The sequence below is a fragment of the Falco rusticolus genome, chromosome 3 (genome assembly GCF_015220075.1).
Source record: "Falco rusticolus isolate bFalRus1 chromosome 3, bFalRus1.pri, whole genome shotgun sequence".
Taxonomy (NCBI): Eukaryota; Metazoa; Chordata; class Aves; order Falconiformes; family Falconidae; genus Falco; species Falco rusticolus.
In genome coordinates, this window is record NC_051189.1 from 115,202,224 (window position 1) to 115,228,101 (window position 25,878).

The following is a 25,878-nucleotide window of genomic DNA, read 5'->3' on the forward strand; positions in this document are numbered from 1 at the left end:
ATAGCTCCTTTAAGGCAGATTCCAGTCTGCTTTCCCGCACCAACGTCGGTATCTCCCACTTCATTCCCACCTGGCCATCAAGGACGTTTCAGTCAAAGCAGCAATTTTCTTACCTTCTGGGAGTTATTTGATGATGCAAGACTGAGTTCAATACAGGCATTTAAGCCTTCCCTTCCCCATCATCATGAAATACGCTAAGATAGGGAAGCCAGTTCATCTTAGCACAGTTAAAGAATAGATTCTATGAATAAAGGAACTTGTCGTTAAATATTAAAAATAAAATTACATACTGCTTTCCGCTCTACTTAAAATTTTAGTAAGGATAAACCCCGAGGTGCTTAAAACCATTACAAAGAGGTCCTGTCTTTCCATTACCTTTTCTTCCTAGACTTATGCTAGCTGGAGAAAGTTGTGGATACTTCAGTTTTTCTTTGGCAGATCTCTCTATTTATTCCACAGTATTACTTCAAAATTGATTGTAGAAAAAACAAAATATCCTAGGTGACCCTTCTGCAGTCTTATGTTCTTAAATTCCCCATACATTAATGTTGCAAGTACAATTTATGATGAGTCATTAAGATATTTTCCATTTCAGACATTTAAATATTTAAAGATCCAAGTGCTTAAATTATCTATTTGCACTCACTCCACTTATCCTGCACAGCAGACTGCTGCCCGCAGATACTTTCCCATTTCCTAAAGGAACATTTCCATTTGAACTGAGGAGGGGACTAGAGAACACAACTTCTGCTGCACTGCAATGTGATCTGTTAAAATTGCAAACTTATCTATAATGTATTTTGATTAGGAAATGATCTATGTGTATGTCAGGCTAGTAGTGCCTCGAGAAGAAGAAAAAAAAAAATAAATGTGTGTCCTCAAGGAACTGGGATGTTCTGGCAGTGCTTGCAGCAGAATCACAGAATAATTGAGGTTGGATTTTTTTGGTACCTGAAAAAATTTACCTGGAGGCTTAACGCAGGCAGAGAACACCACCCATGCCAGGACCAGCGGCAGCAACAACCAAAGCGAAGATGTAAAAGACAGCTCACTTACCCTGAATACAACTGCAGGATTCCCAGTAAAAAATTTTACAACAGGAACTGTGGCTGCTAAGAGAATTAACCAGGAACAAGTTGCTCTTTCTTTTGGTCTAGATAAGGACAATGCTTAAACCTCCAAATCATCCTCTTGGCTTTTCTTTTGTAGTAAGGAGAATAGCTGGAAAGGAACAAAGGCTAAACTAACAGACATACTTTTGCAATTCTGGAGAAATTTACCTGTTTGGGTTCGGGTTTTTTTTTTTTTTCCTTTTCTTTTTTAGAGCCCACAGACAGGGTAACTTGCTAAGTTTATACACAGAGTACAAAAAACATCTGTTCTTCCTTCTGTTTCACAGAAGCTCTGTTGCAAAAGAGAAGACTTACCCGGAATAACAGAGTGCTCTTCTAACAAAATGTATTCTTTATACCAGGCTAAATCAGGTCAGTTAAAAAGGCGAAAAAAAATTTATTTTTTTTTATCTGCAAGAAAATGTTTATTCTTTGTAAACCCCACAGAAAAAAAGAATGCAGCCAAGACCAAGTATTGAACAAAAATCGTGCCAAAGTAGGCAGCAAAATGGGGGAACTTCAACACAAAACCTCAGTGACAATATTTCATGTTTTGCACAAAGATGAAAAACCTATGACATTTCTGAGTAACACTTTTATGGTGACAATTACACAAGATGATTCAAAAATGCAAATGACAGCAACATGCACACCTGGCTAAAGCTAGTTTTATCCCAAAATAATATCTGTGATTAAAATGATGAAACTTTAATACTTCTATTGACTTGCATGTCCTACCTTTTTTTTTTTTTTAAATGAGGCGTACATGCCAATTAACATGAAACTTAAAAAAAAATAAATCCTTTTCTTTTAAGAACTTTGTCCTTTCAGAGTCCACTGCACGTTTGCAAAATCATAACGTTGGGTTTGTAATTCTGCTAGTTTCCAGTACAATTTTGTTTCCCACCCCGCCAATTCTCCCCCTCAAAAAGTCTGAAAGACTTCAGAAGTTGCCAGTGCAAACATTTTCTATCAATGTATAATATACATTTTAACTTACACCTTTGTGCAATTTATGAGTTTCCTTTAAAACTCTTTAAAAACTCCTTGGCACAACAGCTGAAAAATATTCAGCTCCACTTAAACTGTCAAACACAAGGTGATATAAAGTGTAAGTCACAGCTGAATAAAATAAAAAAACCCAGAACTGCAGCTTTTATTAGCCAGCTTTACAGTCTCTTGTATACAGTACATTGCACAGTTCCGCCTTCACAATAACGCTTCCTGTATTAATATTGTGCCTTCCACGATGCAGTATAATCAAGGCAAGTTACAGAACACTGCTGAGTTTATATCAAAATAAACAGAAGATGTAACCTTGGTTTATAATGAACATCCAAATTACCATGTACAATTTGCAGTAGACTCTGTAATGAGCTTGATATATAAGCTAGATGACAGTGAAGGGGGAAAAAATAGTTTAAACTATCAAGTTTCCTCTTGAAATGTCTTTTCCCAAGGCACTGTGAACAAGACTGTTAGCAATTCTCAATGACTAAAAACACCAATGGGAATATAAATATTTCACACAACAACCACCGTCACGTCATCATCTATTCTCATATTCTTTCCCTTAAACAACACCCCTGAAATTTGTTTGGTCCTTTGAGGGGTAATCAAATTATCTTCTGCAACATCACATATTTGTATTTAATACATCTATAAATCAAAGCTTTGTTAGATTATTTAACCCTTTCACTGTAAAAATTAAAGGTTTTTCCTCACTATTTCTGAATGAATCTGCAAATTCAATTAGATTATTGGGAAAAAAAAAAAAAAAAAAAAAAGAAAGGGTTCAAAATCAAGCAAAGCCCTGTATTTTTCAAGAGGAAACCATGCAAGAGTACATAAAAAGGCAAAATTGGCTACTTGAAAACCAAGAATTGTTTTTAATGCATTGGCCAAGGAAAATAAATTGCAAAGTTCTGTGAGGTTTTCTAAAAATTTACAAGAAAAACTGATGGGTAGTTCTAGTCAATCCAGATGTTCTTTTATCCTGTTTTAAATGACAACGAATACAGTCTCACAATACAATTTCATCTTGACTGCAAGAGACACTCCTGTGTGATGCCTTCAGCATGACAAAATTACTGGGCAAAAAGAAAATTGGCATTCATTTCTTCAAGGGCTGATAAACAGAGGCATTGGGATCAAGTCCAGAAGGGCTGGTCTCCACAAATTTGGAAGAGTAATGTGGGGAAACGGGACTCAGAGTGCTGGTGGCTGCAGTGTATGTTATGCTGGGCATTACTGCCATAACTTCTGCAATCTTCTGTTTTAGGTCCTTGATTTCCTGATCTTTTTGAATGATTTGCCCTGAAAACAGCAAATAACATCACTTAGAACCAGCAGCGTGTTTTCACCCTCCACCAACTGTTCAACAATCAGAGCTGTTGAAGCTGAATGCCCAGAAGACAATTAGCACTCTAACACGACACCAGTAAAACCACAACTCACTTAACTCGGGCTGGTGTTGAGGAACGATGTTTAATTACCTCTAGTTACCAGGTAACACACCTAGACACAGCACTCCCATGCGATTTTGCATTGTTTGGATTCACGGCTGCCGAATACCAGATTATTTCTACGGCTCAACTTTTTTCTGCATTTTGCTGTTCACGTTTTACAACCACCCCACAGGAGCACAAGCATTTGCTTATTAAATGTGTTATTTACTTTATTTTCAAAACTGTCCTATTCTCACCATTTTTCTAACCCCCCTTTGTGCACACTCACAATGTCACTACAGCAATTTATGAAACTCAGTAAAAAGAAACGAAACAAAAGAATATTTCTCGCTCTAACCAAATTTTCCTGCAACCACGCAAACTTCTGCAAGGAAATTAAACGGGTACTAAATCAAAAGGTTATTTAAACTTCGCTTCATGGTTTGCACAGCTGAACAAAGGACAGGCTGGGCAGGGTTTTATACTGGCGTCACACTCCCTCTGGTGGCAGTGACACCAGCCCAACACAGACACCAGTGTCCACGCTTACCCCACCAGTGTGCAGTTTAAAGCAGGTTGGGTTATTTCCCCCCCGTGCCACACTTTGGTTGTATTTATTCAGGAGTATAAAATACCATTAGGATTCAAGGACAGGGGCTTAATAGATAGCAGCTATTATTTTATCTTCTAGCTCCTTAAAAGAAGTTCTCCAGCTTTAAGGTAATGTTTTATAAAAATGTAGAAAATATTCATAAATTAAATTAATGCCCATCCTGACATTTATCGTCTTCAGTTTAATAGCCTGGGGAAATTAGGTCAGCTGATCAGCTGCACGGCTTAGGCTCACGTTCACAAAGTTGTAAAAGACAAACACCAACTGAAAACTGAAATGCTGAGTACGGGCTGTAGCACACCCCTAAATAAAGACGTAGGATAGTCTTTCTGTTACATTTTCATGATTTCAGTCAGCACTACGTGTTGAATTGAACTATCCCCACATTACCTTGGGCAATCTCAAGCTGCCGTTTTGCATCTCCTAATGCAGAGAACAGATCCAGCTTGATTCTTGTCTCTGCACTCAGGCTGTTCTCTAAGTGCTGTGTTTTATCCTGCATGGCTGAAAGTGCTGACATTAACACCTCTGTATCCTTCTCATTTTCCTTATACTTCCGCAGTTCCTGTAGGAGTAATTAGGACAAATGTTATTCTCATCGACTTTACACATGAGATATACTGCGAAGTCTCTCCCTTCCCCACAGCACACCACTGGGCCTGGTATTAATACTGTAAAATTAAAATGATGGTTAATTAAGGACACTGTAATATTACCTCCAGTAATTATACATGACCACCACACAAGTGATTAAAGCCATATTGTACAACGCATAATTACAGTGCGGTGAGCAAGTACCATTTACTCTGCTTCTCAGCCCTCTTATCATCCATATCGAGACCCTCCACCCAGAAACCCTCCTCACCATGGCCAAGTGCCAGCTGAGCAGCCACACAGTGCTCTTAGCCAAGCTGTGGAATATGAAACACTTCCCAAAAACAGCTACAGTGGAGACTGATCTCTTGCTAGACAGTTTAAAGTGATCCTACATAAGCATTTTAAGCCATTTCAGTAGGCCGATGAGAGGGATTTCTTTATCTCAAATAATTCCCATGTTGAACCTAATTGTGCTGCAAACCCAGAAATTTAGAAAAGAGAAATGAAGGGAGCAAGTATTCTGCACATGATGGGCACCTTGTGGCTGGGAAGTATGCATTAACATTCTGACTATGGAAAAAAATATTATATACAAAATAAGTTCTATACTTTTAAATGAAGAAACAGTAATACAATGGGGGAAATATTCATGGCTGCAACAAAAAGCTTCTCTAACAGTTTGAAGATGCTAATAAAACTTAAAAGCTTGATTATAGCTGGTTTTAATTATTTGAAAGCCATGCTCATACTCTCCATGGATAAGCCACACTTGTTTTCAAGGGTTTGGTAAACCCAGGAACAACAAGGCTGCATATGTTATTTGGAAACAAGTTCACAATAACACCAGGTGGATTTTGAAGAGTGTCTAAAAAACCACAAGATGTTAAAAATACACATTCATGCAAATTGTCAGTTGACAGTCCGAGTACATCTTTAGGAACAGATATTTTAAAGGAATAAGGTCAACATCAACTCACACATTTGAGCTCTTAAAACACTAACATGCCAGACAACATGTCTGCTACAAGTCTGCCACAATGTACTTTCAATATTCAAGCACTGTCACAAAAAACCCATCTGGCTAGTGATTAGGACTGCACAGAGTAAGCAAACTTACTTGCTCGCAGTGAAATTTATAACAATACAGACTGGCAACAAGCCTCTCATAGTAGATGTTGTTGAGGGGATTATCTTCTCAGTCTACCCAGATCATTGGTTTGGGGAAAAAAATTCTAATAAATTAAACGACTGAATGGTGTGGAGCTGAGACTATTAACCTTTCTCATACCCATGCTCTTCCAAAGCCTGGTGCAAGACATGCAAGACAGACATCTGAAAAGCATAATTCTTGAAGGTGTTGATTGCCTTTTATGTAGATCCACCAGTTTCAGAGGGCTGAAAGCACTCATTGTGATGCTGATCTAAGCCCCTGGTGCTTTCTCATTACCTGAACTTTCATTTCTAGTTCTCGTATCTGATCTTCTTTCAGCTTTATGTCAATTGTTAGCTTCTTGCACTCTGTCTCCAGCTCTCGGATACGATTTCGTAAAGTTTCAGTACATTCTCCTCTGCAGAAAAAACATTAAAAGAGAAGATGATGAAATAAGAAAGAAGCTGTCATTCCCAAACTGTTTATAACATGAAAATCAATGTGAATATTGAAGGATAAAAAGAGGAAGTTAACTTTGTTCTTTTCAGCAAGGTAATTTCCCTTAAGGCAACAATGCAAAAAGTGATTCAATGTTACGCCTCAAGTATTAGGAAATTTGGAATATTTACGAAATATGGAGAACAAAAGCAGAAATAATTCTTTTTAGACATTTGGAGCACTGCACATTAAAGTCACCCACACTTGTGCCATGCTTTCATCTTGAAAAACTTCCTGTCTATACACCTATGTTACTACTGAACCACCACTGGCTAGAGCAGGAAACATTCCAGATGTGAGACCGGGACAGTATTTTGGCCAGTGTTGTTGCATGAATCCTTGATTCACAATCCACACATGAAAGGTGATGTTCCTTTTTTTTTAAAGCAGACTGACCCACACACAGTACCACATCTCTCTGTTAGCACACTCTAGTACAGCAGGTCATTTAGACCATATTCATTCTTTATATCCTGTAAATGTAATGTATATGAGTACTGAGACTCAGCTTCATGGAAGGAGTTCTCCAGTCCTTCCACTGTCTTAACACAAATAAACCTCTTAAGAAAAATAAAGCTTTCTTTTCTTTTTTTTTTTTTTTTTAAAGTAATCAAATACAGACTACTCCTTTATGTACAGAAGAATGAAAACTGTCTACCCAAATCCCCCCCAAACACATTTCAGTAGCCACAGCTACATTTTAGCAATTTTCTGGAGCTGAGCTTTGTTCTACCCTAGAAGCAAGTACCTTGTAGCAGCAGCAAATGCAACAGCACGTGCAGCAGTTGCTTCTTCCAACTTCTTTCTTTTCTTTTCTTCCATTAATTGTTTTTCTACAAAGGCCCGTGCCTCCTGCTCTGCTTTTAGTTTCTTCTCCAACTGGCTGATCATTTGTTTGTCTTTTTGTTTCATTTGTACAGCATTGTGTAATCTGGAAGGTAACAGGTATGAGATTTAACGGAGAATTTTACTTTCTACAAATAAATGACTGTCAAAGGTCCCGAATGAGTCTTGCTGGATTTGCAGACAAATGCCTCAAATTTTGTAGAACTTTAACATAATCCTTCCCCTTTACCAGGCTACAGTCAGCAGCAGCTAATTTACACAGCTGTGTAGAAACACATACTTGTTCTGAAGCAGTTCATTTTCTTGCCGGAGCTGTCCGATTTCAGATCGAATTCCCCGCTCTGTGTTAGTCAGAGAACTGATCTGACTACGTAGCTCCTGTTCGATCTGCCTGCTCGCTTGCAGGTCAGCCTTTAACTTTTTAATATCTTGTTCCAACCTAAGAAAGACAATTTTAAAAGACAATTTCAACTTCACTTCCCAGTTACCCAAAGGTTCAAGCACGTTATATAAAAGTTAGCAGAGTAAACACCACACCACCTGCCACCCCCCCCAACCCCATCACTGTTAAAATAATCAGCTCTCAGAAATTACGCCTGTCCTTGCTACATAATAAAGTTTTATATAACTGTACATATATAGCTCTATGTAGCTATACACACACTTCATAACCGCCCACAGGAATTTTTTTCCCTCCAATGCACTGCACAGTTGTTAAAACAAATCCTATGGAATTATATTTTTTCTCTAAGTCCAAGAACTCGTAAACAAGGACAGGTGCACATATAAACAATTTTTACTTTTCTCAACAAAATATGAGTTTCATTTGTTAGTTATAGCTGAGCTATGGAGCATGCCGATGAATTCTCACCTAAACGTGGGTTTTTTTCCTGGAAGCACATGATGATGTGCATGTTGAATAACGAGTACGTGTTAAGTCATCCACAGTTCAGGAATCAGTATATTTAGTTTTAATTGCTCCTGAACAGAAACCATCTGCTATACACTTAATTGTAGCTTTAGAAAGTTCTTGAAGACCTATGCAAGCTTATTAATTAAAGTATTTTCAATCAAAACTGGTTAAATAAAACACAAGTTTCTAAAGCGAGGCACCCAGCTCACCTAATTTTTTCCCCACATTTCCAGAATAAGATTATTGATTCTTAGAATAAAAACGCATCACAGGTGAATAATCAACCACTTTTTATGAGCACTATGTTTTACTAGTTATACCTGAACTGCCCTATTGGTAAGATGAATTCTTTTTAATATAGTATAAATTGTGGTCAAATGTACCTTTAAAAGAAAAAAAAAACCCAACTTACAGTTAGAAGGCAAATAGTAATAGTACAAAGCAAATACACATTTCATATTGAAGACCACAAATATTTTCAACACCTTGTACTCTGTTGTAGGAGGAAAAGAATTTGCAAACCTAACCAAATATTCACTCAACCATGTAACCATAGTACACAAACAAAAAAAATGGAAAACCCATCAGCGGACGTTACTAGGTGTGTATTTTCACCGCGTTCACTATGTGAAGTGATAGAGCTGGACAGTTGGTTGGGCAATGATAAAAGAGTTCAATTTCATCTTCCAATAAGAAGTGTTTTAGAAGAAGCGAACATTAATTGAAGGAAGCAAGATGCTGTAGGAAGCGTTAACAGACTGCTGTATGCCAACAGCTGACTGGTTTTAATACCCGTTTTCATAAATAGGCGAACAAACAGTTGGTAGGACAATGTAAAGGAACGCACATACGCACTCTTTACATTGACAAGTATCCATAAATTATTTCAACATACATGTCTACGATAAAAGGATTACTATGAAAATAAACCAGCTGTAAACATACTTTTCCCTATATCTAAGGTAATGTCAAACTTGCTCAAATAAGATATACCAGGATTTATTTTGGGTATTTAGCATTCCAGGAAAAGCAGCACTGATCAGGTAAAGCCCGAATAAATCAGAGACGCTGGCACAGGACAAGCTGAATTTATATTTTTGGCAACAGCGTACTGACATTAGTTCCAACTTCTTAAGCCATCTGGTTCATGGCATTCCTGCCGGTTTCAAAGAGGGCTCTGTACCTGCAGTGCTCATGGGGCTGGTCCAGGCTGCGCTGTAAAGAAAGTCGAAACCCGCATGATCCACAGAGCGCACACAAACGTGAGCAGAAAAGATGCCTACTTTCCAAACCAGGAGGAAATATAAGAGGCCACAAGCCACAGCCTTCCTTTTTTACTCAGCATAGGTAAGAGAGTCCAACCAGAGCTGCGTACATGAAATTTGTGAGAATTGGGATCAGGAAGTGTTGCACACTCATGACACATCACTCAAATCCTGCCTGAACACAGCCAAAGCCTCATGGATGTCCTTTCCGCCTTAACTTTCCAAGCATGCTCCAAGTGTCAAATATTCATCCTTTTACTCTGAAGGACCACAGGGGACTTCGGGTAACTTTTACAGTAAAATGAGACCGACCTGCCATTCATTATGACTTTCACTGTAAATCACAAAAAAGTCAGGATTAAACTCAACAAGAATTGATCAAACTCTCGCTGCTTCCATTGTTTATGAAAAACCAGTAGCCACACCACTGAACGCATCCAGGCAGACCACGTACCAAGAGAACATCACTGCCTTTGAGCGGCTGGTGCTTAATTCTTAATTCACTAAACGCTGCAGCGAGGAGTTTCTTTTTCTTAGAATCTGCTAGCAGCTGTGAAGTGGGAACTATATACCTTGTGTGTCCATTAAAGCACAAGAACTCTCCAATTTACTAGCTACCACAAATGAGCTCAGAGTAGGCTCAGGAGTGACAGAGTGGCAACTTAACCAGTTTGACTTACTCTAATCACAGGATTCCAGTATGCCACACATCTGAATTTTTCAAACCACCATGTAGTTAAGAGGTTTTATTCTGTTGTGAAACCATCGCTCCTATCAGTACAGATGACCCAACTTAAACAGGCAAAAGACAGAATAATATATGTAAAACATGATCAATCTACATACAGCGAACAATCAACCATTGCAGTGCAATTCCGAAGGGGCAGAAGAGAATTAATACAGAGAAAACTAATCTCTTGCAAGTCAATGGCAGACAAAACCATTGGAAATTTATCTGTCAATGGACTTGTTCAGAAATAAGTTTTAAAGTAAGATTTTACCAGATTTTAATTACTCCTGTCCATTATACTGTAGTTTTTGCTGTAGCTTTAAATAGCTTACCAGTTCTCAGCAATCCATAGAGCGCATAAGTGCTCCTCACCATCTAAAACGAGTTAGGAACTAATAATCCATCATACTGCAAGGATCAAATGTTTCCCATATGGTTTCTCTCCCAGACCTGCCACAATTAGCTAGAGATACAACTTCATTTTAAAACAAAACAAAAATAGACATGAAGTTCGCTCTCCCTCAAAACCACATGTATTCCTTGCATCCTCTGGTGTGTAACCATGCTCTTACCCATCTTACAAAGTCCGGCCAAACATTTTCAGCCTAAAAATTTCATCTTGTGGAACAGCAAGTCACTTCTCTGTATTTAGGCAGAGAGGCACCCATCAGTTTCACAGAGAGACAAGGAGATAAAAACACCCTTTCTGTTGCCCCCTTTCTAAAAGGAAAGTACATCATCAAGGTAAACCAATATAATGTCATAAAAGAAAGCTCTGCTGCTACAAGCACCGACTAGCTCATGGAGTTTTCCCTCCCCCCTTCCATAACAGTCTGCACTACTGTTACAATGATAGATGACCCAATAAGACGGTGTTTTTTAAATTATTCTTTCTACCATTTCATTTTCTGCTTAAGTCTCTTATTTCCAGGCTTATTGGAAAAGTTATTTACAAAGGGTAGTGAAGAAAACATGACTTCTCAAAGATGCTTTTCTGTATTGCTGCACAAACTACAAGTCATTTTGACACTCAACTATTTTTAAAATGAGGGTTTAGCTGCAGGTTATTACATTGTGCTGTTTATACAGCCAAGGCCAATTTCTTTAGGTTTGTCATTATTATAAATGCAGATTTACCCATTTTTTTCCCCAGCACTACCTCGTATCATTCCTGATCTCACTGACGATGAGAATTAATCAGTAATCACCTCCAAGACTTAAGTATTTTTCCAAATGCTCCAGGGAAGATTGATGGATCAACTTAAAACCAACCCAATTCAGCTAAATCCTCCGAAGTATCGATAACTGGTGAATAACGTATCTTTGTTGCTTAGTTTGCTCATTCAATTAATTCAATTCCATAATCACCTGGCAATTGCACACAAAGTACACACAATTTATGTAAAAATTAAAGACCCAAAAGGCACTCGGGTGCTTTCTAAGAGACCCATTTTTTCCTTTGTTTTGCTCTGGCCCAATCTTGTTGGCATAAGCAACCCCTGCAGGGAACCTACTACTTTAAAGTAGCCAACCTGATCCTGCAGCATTGAGGTTCTCTTGCTGTAACTAATACAGTGTTACTAGCATTTCCTCAGAGCATTTTTCATTACCAAAAAGACAGTAATCCACACAGAGAAAGCAGAGTTACTTCTTTTTCTCCTACACAGAATTGATCTAAGTAGCTGGCATTTTGAAAGGTTATTCTGTTTCTGAACGGTCCAAACACCATGTTGACGGTGGCTTGAAAACAGTCTGCTAGAAGAATCGTCTCCCAGATTTCTAATTTACATTCCCAATTGCTTTGCTTTTCTATTCAATGCTTTCCTTCATTCCCATCATATTGCACGGAACACTGACCACCTCCCCCTCTGCAGCTGACAGCAGAAAGCCTTCTGGTATACCAATGCCATTTCAGGCAGGGGGGATAAGGAAGAAGCAGCAATCACTTTCAGGACATCAACACTGCCACAGATTAGCATCAAAGGGACATAAATTTACATTAAAACCTTGAAGCCTGCCTCTGCAGGTAACATTACATTTTAGGAAAGCAAAATAATACGTGGTAGACCAGCCCTTCCTTCACAAATATTTTTCTCTGTCCAATTACCAGAAGATGTCATCGTTATCTCTGAGAATAATTAGTACATAAGACAGCTTGTTTCAACACCTTCTGTGCCAAAGGCAAGACCTCTATGGATACAAACAGTTTTGCCAAGCTGCAGTGCCAGGGTTTTTTTGGTTTTGTTTTTTCTAAGGGTACAAATAGCTAGAGGCAGGACATGATTATTACTGTGTAATATGCAACACACACAATTCTTCAGCAATTACAGCTTAGACTTGTTCGAGCCCCTAAACCATGAACAAAACCTGTTGCACCTCAAAAGTGACAGTGAAACGGTAAAAAGAAGTCAACTTGCTCTGTACCTACTGACAAACAATATTAAGTCTAAAGGGATACCATGCTTATCCCTCCACTGGATACCAGATGTATCCCTCCACTGGCCCAGCTACCATGGTGTTGGGAAATAAGCAGCTCAAAATCAGAGATTCAATTATTAAGTGCCTGACAAACACACAGCAGATTTCAGCATCCATTAGAAGTAGATAGTCATTTCAACTGCAGGAACACAAAAAAACTAAGACAGAGATTACTTTCAAGGCTGATCAGCAGGGACAGAGCCTCTCGAATCCCTCTGCTCCAGCTATCAAGATGACAATAACATAACATAATAGTCACTGAAATACCTAGAGATGGGGATCAGTAACTTCCTCTCCAGAAAGCTAAACACACATGCACTAAATAAAAAATAAAACCCTACTGTTTCAAGTAAGAATCATATTGTATACATAAAACATAAACTTAATTAGCAGTATGCTTTCTGATATGTCACATCAAGTACTTAACAGAAAAATTAACAAGCGTACAAGACCGTCTTGTTCTCAAAACCCCCTAATTTTTACTCTCTCAAATAACCCCTGTTAATCCCGAGTCCCTAGCAGTCATAAGGCATAGTTTACATTTAATACTGGTTAGTCAGCTCAGGGAAATCATTCGTGAACACAAAAGGAAAGCAGCTTGGTTTTGACATCCTGCTGTGAGTCTGCTGGACAAGAAGTTATAAAAAGTATCTTTATTTGGAAGCTGAATAGACCTGATCTGAAAGTCAGACACAAATACAGGGCTTCACACAGCCCTTTTCAGGGTACAGCACTGATGCAGACTAAAAGTTTCATAATGGGAATGAGTAATACTACTGGAAGTGGAAAAGATGATGAACAAATGCCTTACACTCCAGGGCCAGGATAACTGACAAGTTAAGAAAAAAATAAACATGAATTTTTAAATTTAAGTGCATTCCATCCCATCCAATTTGTCAGGTACGTTTATGCTTCCATTACTGTAGGAGTTACATACTCAACCTGAATAGAAACAAGATTTCATGAATGATTTCAGTCATCTGTGTTTGTAAGAAGCTGTGAGCAGCAACACACAGGATGTTGGTGTTTTAAGTGCTCTTGGTTTGCCTGCACGGGGAAATCAGTGTACAATAAGCAGCTACATGAATATGGAGCACAACAGCCACATCACACCCACGCATCACACAGAAACACTTGACAAACAAAAGACTGAAGCAGCGTAATTCACTTTCAGGGCAGAGTAAGGCTACACTGCATAAAGGCACTTTCAGAGTACACTAATTGTGTACTCCATCCCTACCCAGAGAATTAGAGGAGCTAGAATTCTGCAAGGACACAGTCTAGTTTATTGTTTACTCACTGCTGCATTAGAAAACTTGCTTTGGACAATTACAGTGACCACCTGGTCTGAGCTCACACCACAGCATATAAAAATTTCAAGGCGTAATTTCAAACTTAAAACATACAAGGTTTAAATCTCATTCCTTGCCATAGCTACATGGGACAAAATTCTTAGTCTGGCAGGTGATTCCATAAAGCCCTTCCCTTCTCTTTTCTCATGATGAGAAGCCATCATTCATGACTTATGAATGATACATCGAACCACTGCAAAACTGATCTGTTCTCTTCTTCAGTGAGCGGATAAGCCACATAAGGAGTGTAGAGATGCCCGTCTGAAACTGGCAACATACAAACGCTGCAGTCCCGTATATGTGTATTTAGACACAGCTTTGCTGAAGACAGAGCCATCTGCATCCCGTTAATCTTAGCTGAATTTGATTCACAGATCAGATTGATTATCTAGTTTCTTATTTGCTTCATACAAGTTCTCTACAGACATTAGGTATCAATTAATCTAGATATTTAATTGGCAGAGGTACACCAATCAGTGGCAGAGTGAATATCAGAGGAGAAAAATAGTATTTTCACTGAAGTAACTGTATTCACATAGCACAAATCCTCAGAGGCGGACCAGAGTCAAAAGTCCAATTATCAAAAGGTACCTGCAGGGAAAGTGAACCTGATCTGCCAATTAAATTAGCCAACAAGGATTTGTTAGCCAAAGAGTGTTCAGCACATGAGAAAAGGAAAAAGAGATATATAAGCCAGGAATGGTAGGAAAGTGCATAATTATGCAACAGTTTGTTCTAGACGTACATCTATCCCCATTCTGAACAGTACCACACTATCTCTTTTTTGTTCTGGTAACATACGACAACACCGTACGTCTCAGGACTCACACGCCGTTATTATTTAGCCGTATTTCATAAATACATCTTCATTTAAATGTCTGATAAGCATATGTAAAGATGTGACTTTCCTCACTCTACAGTAAAAGGCAGCTAAATCTAATCATGACCTGTACTTAAACGAGTAAGGCAGCAGGCATGCAAGCAAGAGTCTGAACTTACCACTTTTAGGAGTTATATAGTAGCTGACACTTTGCATTTATACTTGTGAATACAAGATTAAAACAAAAGCCAAACATTTCAAGGGAAAAACAAAACAAAAATTAAGACAAAACACCTGTTCAGGCACCATCAAACACCACTAAATTCCCTGGAGATGTGAAGGTCACTCCATGGAAGGTTTGTTAAGAACACATCCACTGAGCTCTGTAATAGTGATTCTCCACATTTCTCTCATGCTCCCTATCGAATGATAGTCAAAGCTATTTATTATGCCTCACAACACCCCTGTGAGGTAGGTAAGTAGCGTATACTGAGGTAGAAAGGAAGCAATTTGTTCAAGGCGGCATAGCAAATCAGAGGCAAAAATCAGGAACAGAACCCAAAAGACCCAGTTTCTAGTTATCTTATTCCATTGCTAGACAATTCTGTCTTCTTTATGGGATCGTAAAGTTACATTTTCCTAAGAAAAAGAGATCTTATGTACTGGAACAAAAGGAGGATAGTTACACAATGCTCAGATCAAACTTACCTTACCAGTGCATCTGGTTTGCTTAGCTGGTTATTAGGAATACAATTTTCCATTAAGTCCTTATGTGTGCTTGGGCTCTTGCTAGCACACTTCTGTTTTTTCTCATTTTTAGTAGATGAGGAAGGGATGCTCCCATTAGTTGCACTGTGACTGCGAGGCGAGGAGTTCACAACTCCACTGACGTTTTTGTAATTTTTGGATGAGGCAGTGCATGAGTCCTCTTTTAAGAGGTTTTCTGTACTTCCTACAAGATCATTATTTAATCTTTTACTATTGATATGGTTTTCCATATATTCAATTTCTTGTATTTTAGAGTCTACAGGTTGCAAAATATTGTTATTTATTCCAAGGTTGTGTTTCTTCGCATCCTTGTCCTTTTCTTTCCCTTTTTCTCTATATTCTAGCTCTGGCAATGTTGCAGATATTTTTTTATTGGCTGGAATGCCTCCATTGTGCTGCAAAAGTATTGAGGAATCCATATCAGATAATCCTTTGGCTGCTGCAATACCAAAATAAAAAAAAATACTTAGTTCATTAAATCAATCAATACCGTGACATACAATACACATCAAGTGTTTCTGCAGAAACCAGTCATTATTAGAGTCTATCTAGCAAAGAAAATAAGAAGTGACATGGTATTGTAAGACTTTTTTCACATTATAGGCAGGAAACAGTAACCAAGGGATTTAATAATAAATACTAGTGCTTCATAGAGCACAGACTGACTAGATTGATGCAGTTGCTAATAAAGAACTAAACAGTGAGAACATAATTCATTTCTACTGTCATACTAACCACTGCCAAAATAATTTTATTTCTGGCTCCTCTGTTTCTGAGTTCACTGTACTTTCATCAGAACAACATGGACTAAAGAAGCTCTTCCTTAGCAGGCTTTTATTTTTTTCCTTTTTAAATAGCAGCTAATAGCAAACACATTAAGTAATGAGTATAACTTGCCTTCCTCTGCCTCCCTCTCTTGCCTCTGTAGCATCTGCTGCTCTGGGGGCAGAGCTTGCTGGAGAAGCTGCATGTAGAACTCGTTCTCTTTCTGCACTTCTTTTTGTTTTCTTAAACGCATTTTGTAGCTGACGTAACTTTTAAAGCCAAAGCCCAAAGTCACAACAGGGTACCCAATACTAAGAAAAAAACCAACATTATTATCCAAATTTAATAATACCGAATTAATACATTATAATAAATTATATGGCTGTGAAAGTATCTGGGTTACAACTTCTTGTAGAAAATTATATATAAAACATTTTTTGCTGTACTACAGTAAAGCTACAGTTCAGAAACATAAGCACCTCTTTATCAAGATAAAATTACAGTTCCTTATAGACAACAATTAACTGTAGCATAGATTAAAGGATTATGACAATACAATTGCACTATGCATAGCGAAGACAGCTTTTAGATAGGCACCAGACTAGGAATTATGCATCTTTTAAGAAGATAACAGCCAAATGTAGCAGAAACTCCCAAGTTTTTGTTACAAAAGGGCCATGTAATATATTAAGACATTAAACCGGGAAACGTGTTAACAACATTCACCCAGAACTCAGTGAAAGGTGAAAGCAGTCCTTAGCCCCATCCTTTCACACTCAGAAATTAAGAGCAGATCCCTTTTCCACCACTCTTTAAAGCTGAGACAAACAGTGGTTCTCCAAAACACCGCCACTGCGATACCTTCTCACTGCACCACAGGCTGAGAAACAGGAGCTTGAGAAGGCGCTGGAACATACAGCGTTGGGGCTACTACATTACAGGGAGGGGGGGATCACGGCTGCGAGCCAAAGTGCCACCACCCGCACCTGGTACAACGAGAAGTGACCCTGGAGGTAAAGCCTCAATAGCCATCTGCCACTCAATGATGGCCATCTCATCTGTGGGCAACAAACTGCCTTTGGAAATCCCTTGTTTAGGAGACTGACCTTGAGCTGTAAGTGAAAAACATCTAATCTCTAAACTTAGTTCTTCCACTTATCTTACTGACAGATAAGATACGAAGAATTTCACTTTCAGCCCGACTTTGCTGTTCCATTTGTTGATGGGGATGACAGAAGCGTAACAGAACTTCGGAATTATTTTTTTGCGTATCGCCTTCATCACACAGAATTTAAGTATTCTTATTAGTCTATGACAACTGCACCAATAAACTAGCATGATTTGTTAGCATTCTGTATTTATTAACAACAATAACCAAAAGAGCAAGCAACCCTGGATAAAAATAAATATATCTTTGACAATTTTAACAAAGCACAGTGAAGTTGCATTTTAAACACTGAAAGTATCCTAGATCAGGGGAAAACTCACAACGCAGGTGACTATTAACCATTAAAATCTTCTCATTCTTTGATCAGTAATAGCACTGTGCAGATTGCATTTCTAAGCAAGCTGCCAGAATGCAAGCATCATTTGCATATGCATCTGACATTATCTCTGCCAATGCTTCTTTTGTAATACTGTGTAAAGCCAGCTGTAGCTACAGTTCTAACACTCTGATGACAAGCTGAAATGTTTGCATCCAATTCAGCGGCAGAAAGACCTTTCTTCACAGCTCCTAAAGTGCTTTTGTAACCTATTATAGAATTCAATTAGTGTTTAAGGGGTTTATTGCACAATGTAGGCAATATAAATTAAAATGACAGATGTCTAATTTATTGGAGGCTGTATCACAGGGAACTGGACCAAATGTCTCCAGGAGAAACAGGACACATTTTAAACATAGCCTGGTCAATGCATACTACACCAAAAACTTGTGGAATAAAAGTGCATTTCTTCCAGATATGGATACTCTGTAGTTAAGTCTTTTGCCTGAAGCCACTCTTACCACTTCCAAAGAAGTGGTGTAATAAGTAGTGTTTTTTATTTTTTGTCACAATTTTCAACCTGAAGCTTATTCACTTACTCTGGTGAATAATGAAATCAGATGCTCATGAGAACTCTGCTTGTTGGAGGGGAAAAAAAGAGGAGTGCTTTGTTACAGAAGAAGAGTTTTCATAACGGGATACATAAATTATTAGTGAAACTGTTTTTTTGCTACTTTTACCATCTATTCATCACATGAATACAAAATTTGTAAACTGATGACAAGAACCGTCAAGAAATGCTAGGAATATCCATGCTACAAATTCCCTACAGCTCACAAGCCCTGAATCTTCAGAAAAGTTGCACTTGGTCAATGTTTAGCATACGTTGTTCATGGAATATTTAATGACAGACATGCGAGGGGAGAACTGCAGAGCCAAACCCTGAACCAAAATAAAAAGCCCTGAATATTAAATTCCCCGGTGAAATAAAGGTTAATAAGAAAAGGGGGGGAGGATGGGACCCAAACCCAAACACTTACCAGTGTGCTGCAAATGGACGACACAGATCTACATGGAAGTTTTTTAAATCTTTAAATCTAATGGCTGCTTCAATATAAACGAAAAGTATCCACAGTGATACTGTTGGTAAGCACACACCCCTCTCTATTGAGAGAAGAGAAAAAGATAAACACCTTAGTAACATATTACAAGCAGCAAATATTTTAACATTATTTTTAAAACATCCCAGAAGTCAAGGGAAATTTTCAGACAAGACATATAGAGAGTTGTAAGAGGGTTTTGTCAGAATAAGATATCTAGGATGTCTTTATTTTAAACCAACTCTTAACTTTTGTCTCCTTATCTTGCTTAATTACTTTTATAAGGCATCAGTGAAAAATAACAGATGCACAGCTAATGAAATAGCTTGGCACAAAACGTATACAGAGAGGGAACACAAATGGAAGAAATTGCAGAAGATGAGGTAATGTTACAGCTTATGATCTTTGAGTCAGAAGTGGTAAGCTTGGACTACTTTTTCACTCCAAGTTAGGTATATCTTGGTAGCAGCAGTGAAAAGATCAGCTGAGAAAACAGTAAGCACAGTACTAGTTACTCCATATACAGTAATGCAGACCACAGCCTGCGACTCCAAACTCGACATCAGGGGCACACCGAGGATACTGTATTGATTTCTCACTCCAGCACTACTGGTGAGAATGTAAAATAGTAGCCAAGCAAAACTAAGGTCTTAAACCTCTTGGCCAACAGAAAACACCACTCTTGCTTGCAATATAGCCACCGTACGTTTCCACAAATCAATTCCAGTTACAAGTTACACAAGTTTCATAAAAATAAACAAAGTTCTTGATTACATACTGACATCAACATATTGTGTGGTGGTTTGGAAACAGGTCTCAAATTTGAAACTAGAAAGATAATTACTCTGAGACCGTGATGTTATTTACTGTGGTCTCTAATTTGGTCTCTCTTGAATAGCTGCACTCGGCGTAAATGAGAAACCTACAGCAGAAACCGTCAGCTAAAAGGGGCTCAACATTTCAGTTAGGTAGACATAACACCTAAAAAGATCATAACTTCCAAAAAACCCCCAACAACCAACAACCCAAACAAGTTTCCATCAACTTAGATAAGCATTTAAAAAGAAGAATCTCTAAGTTTGCAGTGAATTAAAATATTAAACAAGCTCAATAGTTATAGTTAAAACAGGCCCATGAGGTTTTTCTGTTAGGGTTTCTAAACATCAACCCTGAGAGCAGCTTCAGATAACACTTTAACATATTAATACAATCCTAAAAATAACTCCAGATTTTAAATTGGGCAACAACTGATTTGATGTATCTTCCATTAGCTCCCACATTGTCATTATTACAAATGACTAACTCATCAGAAAGATGACTGCTTTCACCAGTAAGCTGAGAAATGATCCAAGCTATCCTGCAAATTCTCGTGATCTGATGGCAACTCTAACACAAAATATTAGAAAAGACCCAAATCCCAAGACTCGGGCGGTGAAAAGTTACCTCTAAAAAATAAAGTTTTATTTCTAAAATTTTTTGATTGAGGGAAACACATATATGTAACCTATATCAAGTATTAGTGCTCACGTAAACTAAACCACCTCCCCCGAGTCCAACTGCTGCCCCAGAACACTGGGATTTATTAAAACAAACTCAAACAAAGATTAAAAAAAAAGGCTGGGAGCAGGGAGATTTCTCCATACATGTCTCAAACTGTTGGGGCAGCCATTGATATTATTAGCCTTTTTGCTCAGAAACTAAATCCAGCTGACACAAAGATTTGAATAATACAAACTTAAACTATGATAATATCAAAAATTAACAGCACACTAATCGACTGGTAGGAAGAATGTAACACTTTCACAAACTTTTTATATGAGCTTTGTATTTATTGAATTCCTGCAGAACTGTTTTGGAGTCAGAAAAATATATATATATATTTTTACTGCTTTGGAATTCCTGTTTATACACCTTCAGTTCCACTGGTCAAGCTTTAGTGATTACTGCAAGGTGCACGCAGACATGTACCCAGTGCAAATCAGCATACTCATGAAAGCAAAAGAACATTTTTGTAACTGTAACAAAACTGCATTAAAACAAATGTGGTAACAAATAGAAGAGGGTTTCTGTGTATTACTAAAAGCTGTAAGATATATATTCAAATCAGTAAATTGTAAATAAAGAATAGCAACCTACCTGTGTGCCAGACATACTGTACCCAAACATACGTGCTGGCAGCAAAAAACAGCCATTGTATTGGTATGAAGAGCAGACATATTATATTTGATGTGAATGCTACACAAACAAAAAACACTGAAAAGGCCTAAAAGAAAGGAGGGGTGAGGGAAAAAGAAAAGTGTATTGGTTTATTTCAGCAAATATTACCAGTTTATTAATGGTGACATCACAATGATTTCAACACAGAAACACTAGTGTTGTTTATAGAAATGCCAAGAAATGGAGCAGTCTAGCCAACGAAAGTAGAAACTTCGCCAATTAAGAGAGAACAGGCACAACTTGAGAATTTGTGCCCATCCACTCTTCCAACAAGTCTCCAAACAGCTGTATTTATTCCTTATTATTTTGTTTGCAGACTTTCATTTCATTTACACTGTTGATGTAGTATTATCATTACTATATTCTCCTTCTGGAAAAAAAACCCCAACCAACCAGCAGTGTCATTTACTCTCTAAAAGACTAGTAAACATCTAAACAGGCAAGTGCTTCTGTTTTATTTTAAAGAAAACTGTTATATAGGGATCTACACCAATTCACTAATCTCAGGAATTCAAACAATATTTTCCTATGGTGAAAAATTGATAGTTGTACATTTCACTTCCACTTGCCAGAGATAAAAATAGGCAGTCAGAGAAAAGAGACTTAAGCCCAGGTCACCCCGTCACTTAAAAATTCCTCCTCTTTGGAAGATTAACATCAGTGCCGTTAGATTATAGTTGTATAACATGGAACAGGTCCTGAAGCTTTGCGGGATTTCCCTACAAAGGGACAGTAATTTTGTGCTATACTTACCAAACCTTGGTATCTGAAGGAATCGTAAACACTCCTGATGAAGAGCCAGAATGGCCACAGATACTCAAATCTGAACTCCAGGACAAAATCTGCCAACAGTACGAGGGCCCACACTACCAGGAACTTCAGATACAGGAAAGTACTATTGAAATAAAAAAGGTAACTTCAGGTCAGTATTTCCAATAGAGATAATTTCTTCTTTTTTTTTTTTTTTAATTAAAAATTCAGGAATAAAAACTATAGACCATTATAACACAGATAAGAAAACTTCATGCAAAATAATTGTACAAAATAAGTTGGTTTATTACTACATTAAAATCAGACCTGGTCTAATGAAATTAATGATATTTAACTGCATTTGCTTTTGAAGTGGCAAAGAAACCGAAGGCTCGCTGCTCTTGCATGGCATTCAGCAACAATCCCCCTTTAGCTTTCCAGCACATTTTTACAAAGTGAAGTCTTGCCAACAGGTATGCTGTCATAGCTGAAACGTTTCTCTCCTAGTTTGCACTCTTGTACTCGGAGCTCAGAAATTTCTGTGTTCCCTTTCCTCATGTTCACTTATTTTCCACATTTAACACAGACAAACTACAACAGCAATAAACTGAGATATCTTTTAAGCCTATAACTATAGATATTAGGAGGACTGTTTTGATACTGAGTTGTCAGTGTTTTATTTGAAAACATCCATATTAAAGTAAATGCATCCATAGAAAACCCCAACCAATAACAACCACCAACAGAAACAGAAGCACATGAGGCTTGAGACCAGGCAGTCGTAACTTCTACTTTTTAAAAAATTATTTCAAAGCCACATTCCCTTATTATTAGCCCTGCATTTTGACCATTGATGATCCTTCTTGGCTACAGAACTCAAAATATTTTGAGATCATATCTAACTAACACAGGAGCACTTGAAGGATGAGCCCAATCCATCCTGTGGAAAAGGAGGAAGTAAAATCCCTTTTCTCCCCAGACCCAGCACCCAGGGATCTAGTATGCTACTCCAGCTCCCCAGAACACAACTACCTGGTTGCACGGTATTGGGTTATAACAAAGGTGGGGTTTTTTAATAGGATTTTATTTTTTAAAGTCAAGGGGCAGTTTTCCCTTTTAGTAACTTATTTTTCCTTCCCTATCATACTGCCAACAAAACCAGTAGAACTTTGCCCTGGAATGTTTACTGGTAGGCTGCCAACAGTTTGCATGCACAGTGCCAGGTAGGGTCAAGTTTCTGCACCCTTCATGGACACACGGCTTTTTTAGGAAGTTGTTCAGAGCTTCAGAGAAGATACGAAACAGAAAACTTCTATGAAAAGTCTGAAGTACCAACAAGAGTACGTAGAGGCCAATGAACTACTTGTTCAATTACCACTCACATTACTTGTCACATGAGGTCAACTTCCAAACCTCATGACTTGGAAAACACGTTGAGTTCTTCCAAATCGCAATTTAATTGCATGTGCCTGAAAGTTGTCGCTTATCAACTGGCCTGGCCCTATAGCTTCCCCCAGTGGAGGAGTTTTTGCTTAGTTTTCTCACTTACTGTATGCTAACAGGCTCTCCCTTAAAAGCCCAATGCTAAGGTTTTCACTGTCACTAGACCCCCTGAAGGGAATTGCTTCAGTGGAAATCCTGACATAAATGCTCTCCCATGTACTAACATGAGTACCTGCTCTAAATTCACACAAACTAAAGAAAGACTTCATAGAAAATACATTTTTGAAGTCTGAGACAAATAAGCAACTATTCCTATATTTAACCAACCTCAGCCCCCGCCCACCTTTTTAAATGTTCTGTATCTGGAGATTAATGAGACTGAAAAAAAATGCAAATAAAGAGGCTACAGAAGCGCTTTAATGGAAACAAAATTAATAACGCATACACTTAGAAGAGTTGAGGTACTGCTTTTTTCAGTTTTTACAGAACCATCGCCACTTAGTCAAAAATTACTCCTTGAGAATGAAAGTACAGTATAAATATTTAAAAAAAACAACCAACCAAACCAACCCACAACAAAATAAACCCCACAAAAAAGCCTTAAATGATCATGCTTGCCCTGGTAGACTATGCTTGCATATGCTGCTGTTCTCTATTTAAAGTTTTGATCTTCAACAGAAATTTGTAAAAAGCAACTGCATTCAGAGAATACTCAGACATAAAAGGTGACAGACATTGGGGTATGCGGTCACCACTGTGTTCATTTTGACCACGCTGCTGAATTACACATGTGCCGCTCTTAAGATCCAGAAAAATACATAAAGGCACCACATGCAGGCAAACATGATTCTGCCTGTTTCGCTGGAAAAGCAGTTGTGTTGTGTAGGCACTTTCTCCTGGGTTAACATTATGGCTATTGTTTATTTTTCTGCTGCTGAAATCCATAAAGAGACTACATTTTTTCCTAGCAAATTAGGGTTGTCAGAACTAATGCTTTTGAACTGTTAAGTGCCACTCCAAGTTAAAGCATTTGTTGAATAAGAGTTCTGTAATACTGCCATTAAAGTGATTTCTAATATTAAATTCATATCAATCCGAAGGCCATGGTGACATTTACCACCTTTTAAAGTGGAATTGTAACAATATAACATTTGTAATAAGAAGTAGGCTCTTGAATATTGTTGGGAAAACCTAAGTCATCTGAAGGACTGAAAAGCAATTAAGAATTAAATGAGTACAAGACTAAGACACAAGAAAGTTATTTCCTTTTATAAAAGACTTCATCCACTTATGTTGGCCTCAGCATCAAGTTCACTGATGTGCAACGTACTCTACATACATACCTAACTGCATGAGTCCCTGTGCATACACACACTCCTAGAAAATGTTTTAAAGGTTCTATACTCCATCAATTGGATTTTTTTTTTTTTGAACATCAGGACCCCCTGACGCACGCAATTAAAGCATGCAGGACTGCAAAGTCAGAGACTGCAATCCATAACTAAACTCTCTGTTCCAGCTATACAAATCGGTATCGGTAGCAGCTTACAGACATCAGCTCTCTCCTCTAAACAGGCTGGTTTTACAAACTGCTGAGCTTCCACGCTGCCACAGGTACGCACACAGCTGGGCTACAACCAGCTCGGGTGTCGTTGCCGCACACTGCAGTCTGTGGATGGCAATGACTCTTTGTAGGAAGAAGAAAGGAACAAAAATCTCGGCTTCCCTTCTTCCACAGAGGTATGCTGCACACCAAGAGCTGCTGTTCCTGGCGAGCACACAGCTCATCAGTTAATTTACAACTGCTTAGCGAACAGACACCTCTTCAGTGACTGAACACTTAAATTAGCGATAGCTGAAAAACGTCCAGCAAGAATTAAACCCAAAGAAAACGAGGCTAACGGACCTCCTATTTGGACAGGCTAATCACTCTTCTGCTCTTTTGTTTCATAGGACAGATCATTCAAATAAGATCACATGAATGAAATGACTAACAACATTTAGCAGTAACCCTCTTCCCTTTCTCTGTTTTGTACCAGCCACTTCTACTTCATCTTTGCTCTTCAATCCCTCTATTCCTCCCAGACACTGTTCTTCCCTTCAGTGCGCTTCTATTGTTACCTAGTCTCTGTCCCCACTGCGCCTCCCCTCCGATACACTCATCCTACGACTAAGACAGCCGGCGCTCCTTCGGAATCCAGCACCAGCCATTTGGTGCCTGCGAAGCTCTGATAGTCATTGATCTTTCTGGGCACATCCACACATCTCTCCAATGTTGATAGCTGCTGCATCAGTATCCTCACTTACAGATAATATTCGCTTGGTAGAAGTGCCTTCTAACCTCTGTAGCCCTTATATTAGAAAGGCTCAAATATACTCCACGATGCCAATTATAATTCCAAGGTTGTTCTCAACACAGGGGAAGATTGTTGCAGATAAAATACCTAAAATCTGGGTTATCCAATTTTCTGACACATGTCAAGAAATCTGACTTCACTGAGCTGACAGAGGTTTAAAGAGGACAGGGCTT

At 38.2% G+C, this 25,878-nt stretch overlaps 1 protein-coding gene across 1 annotated transcript in view; it reads right to left on the reverse strand.

Annotated features, from left to right (window-relative positions):
• Window positions 1-2,239: 2,239 nt before the first annotated feature.
• Window positions 2,240-25,878, reverse strand: part of MACO1 (macoilin 1) — a 29,116-nt gene continuing 5,477 nt past the window's right edge. The window contains exons 2-11 of the mRNA XM_037379274.1: window positions 21,909-22,052; window positions 21,075-21,201; window positions 18,879-19,002; window positions 16,487-16,665; window positions 15,530-16,028; window positions 7,544-7,702; window positions 7,166-7,348; window positions 6,217-6,337; window positions 4,563-4,737; window positions 2,240-3,428 (exon numbers count right to left, since the gene is read on the reverse strand). Coding sequence (XP_037235171.1) covers window positions 3,226-3,428; window positions 4,563-4,737; window positions 6,217-6,337; window positions 7,166-7,348; window positions 7,544-7,702; window positions 15,530-16,028; window positions 16,487-16,665; window positions 18,879-19,002; window positions 21,075-21,201; window positions 21,909-22,052 — 1,914 coding nt within the window. The 3' untranslated portion in view covers window positions 2,240-3,225. The remainder of the gene's footprint in view (window positions 3,429-4,562; window positions 4,738-6,216; window positions 6,338-7,165; window positions 7,349-7,543; window positions 7,703-15,529; window positions 16,029-16,486; window positions 16,666-18,878; window positions 19,003-21,074; window positions 21,202-21,908; window positions 22,053-25,878) is intronic.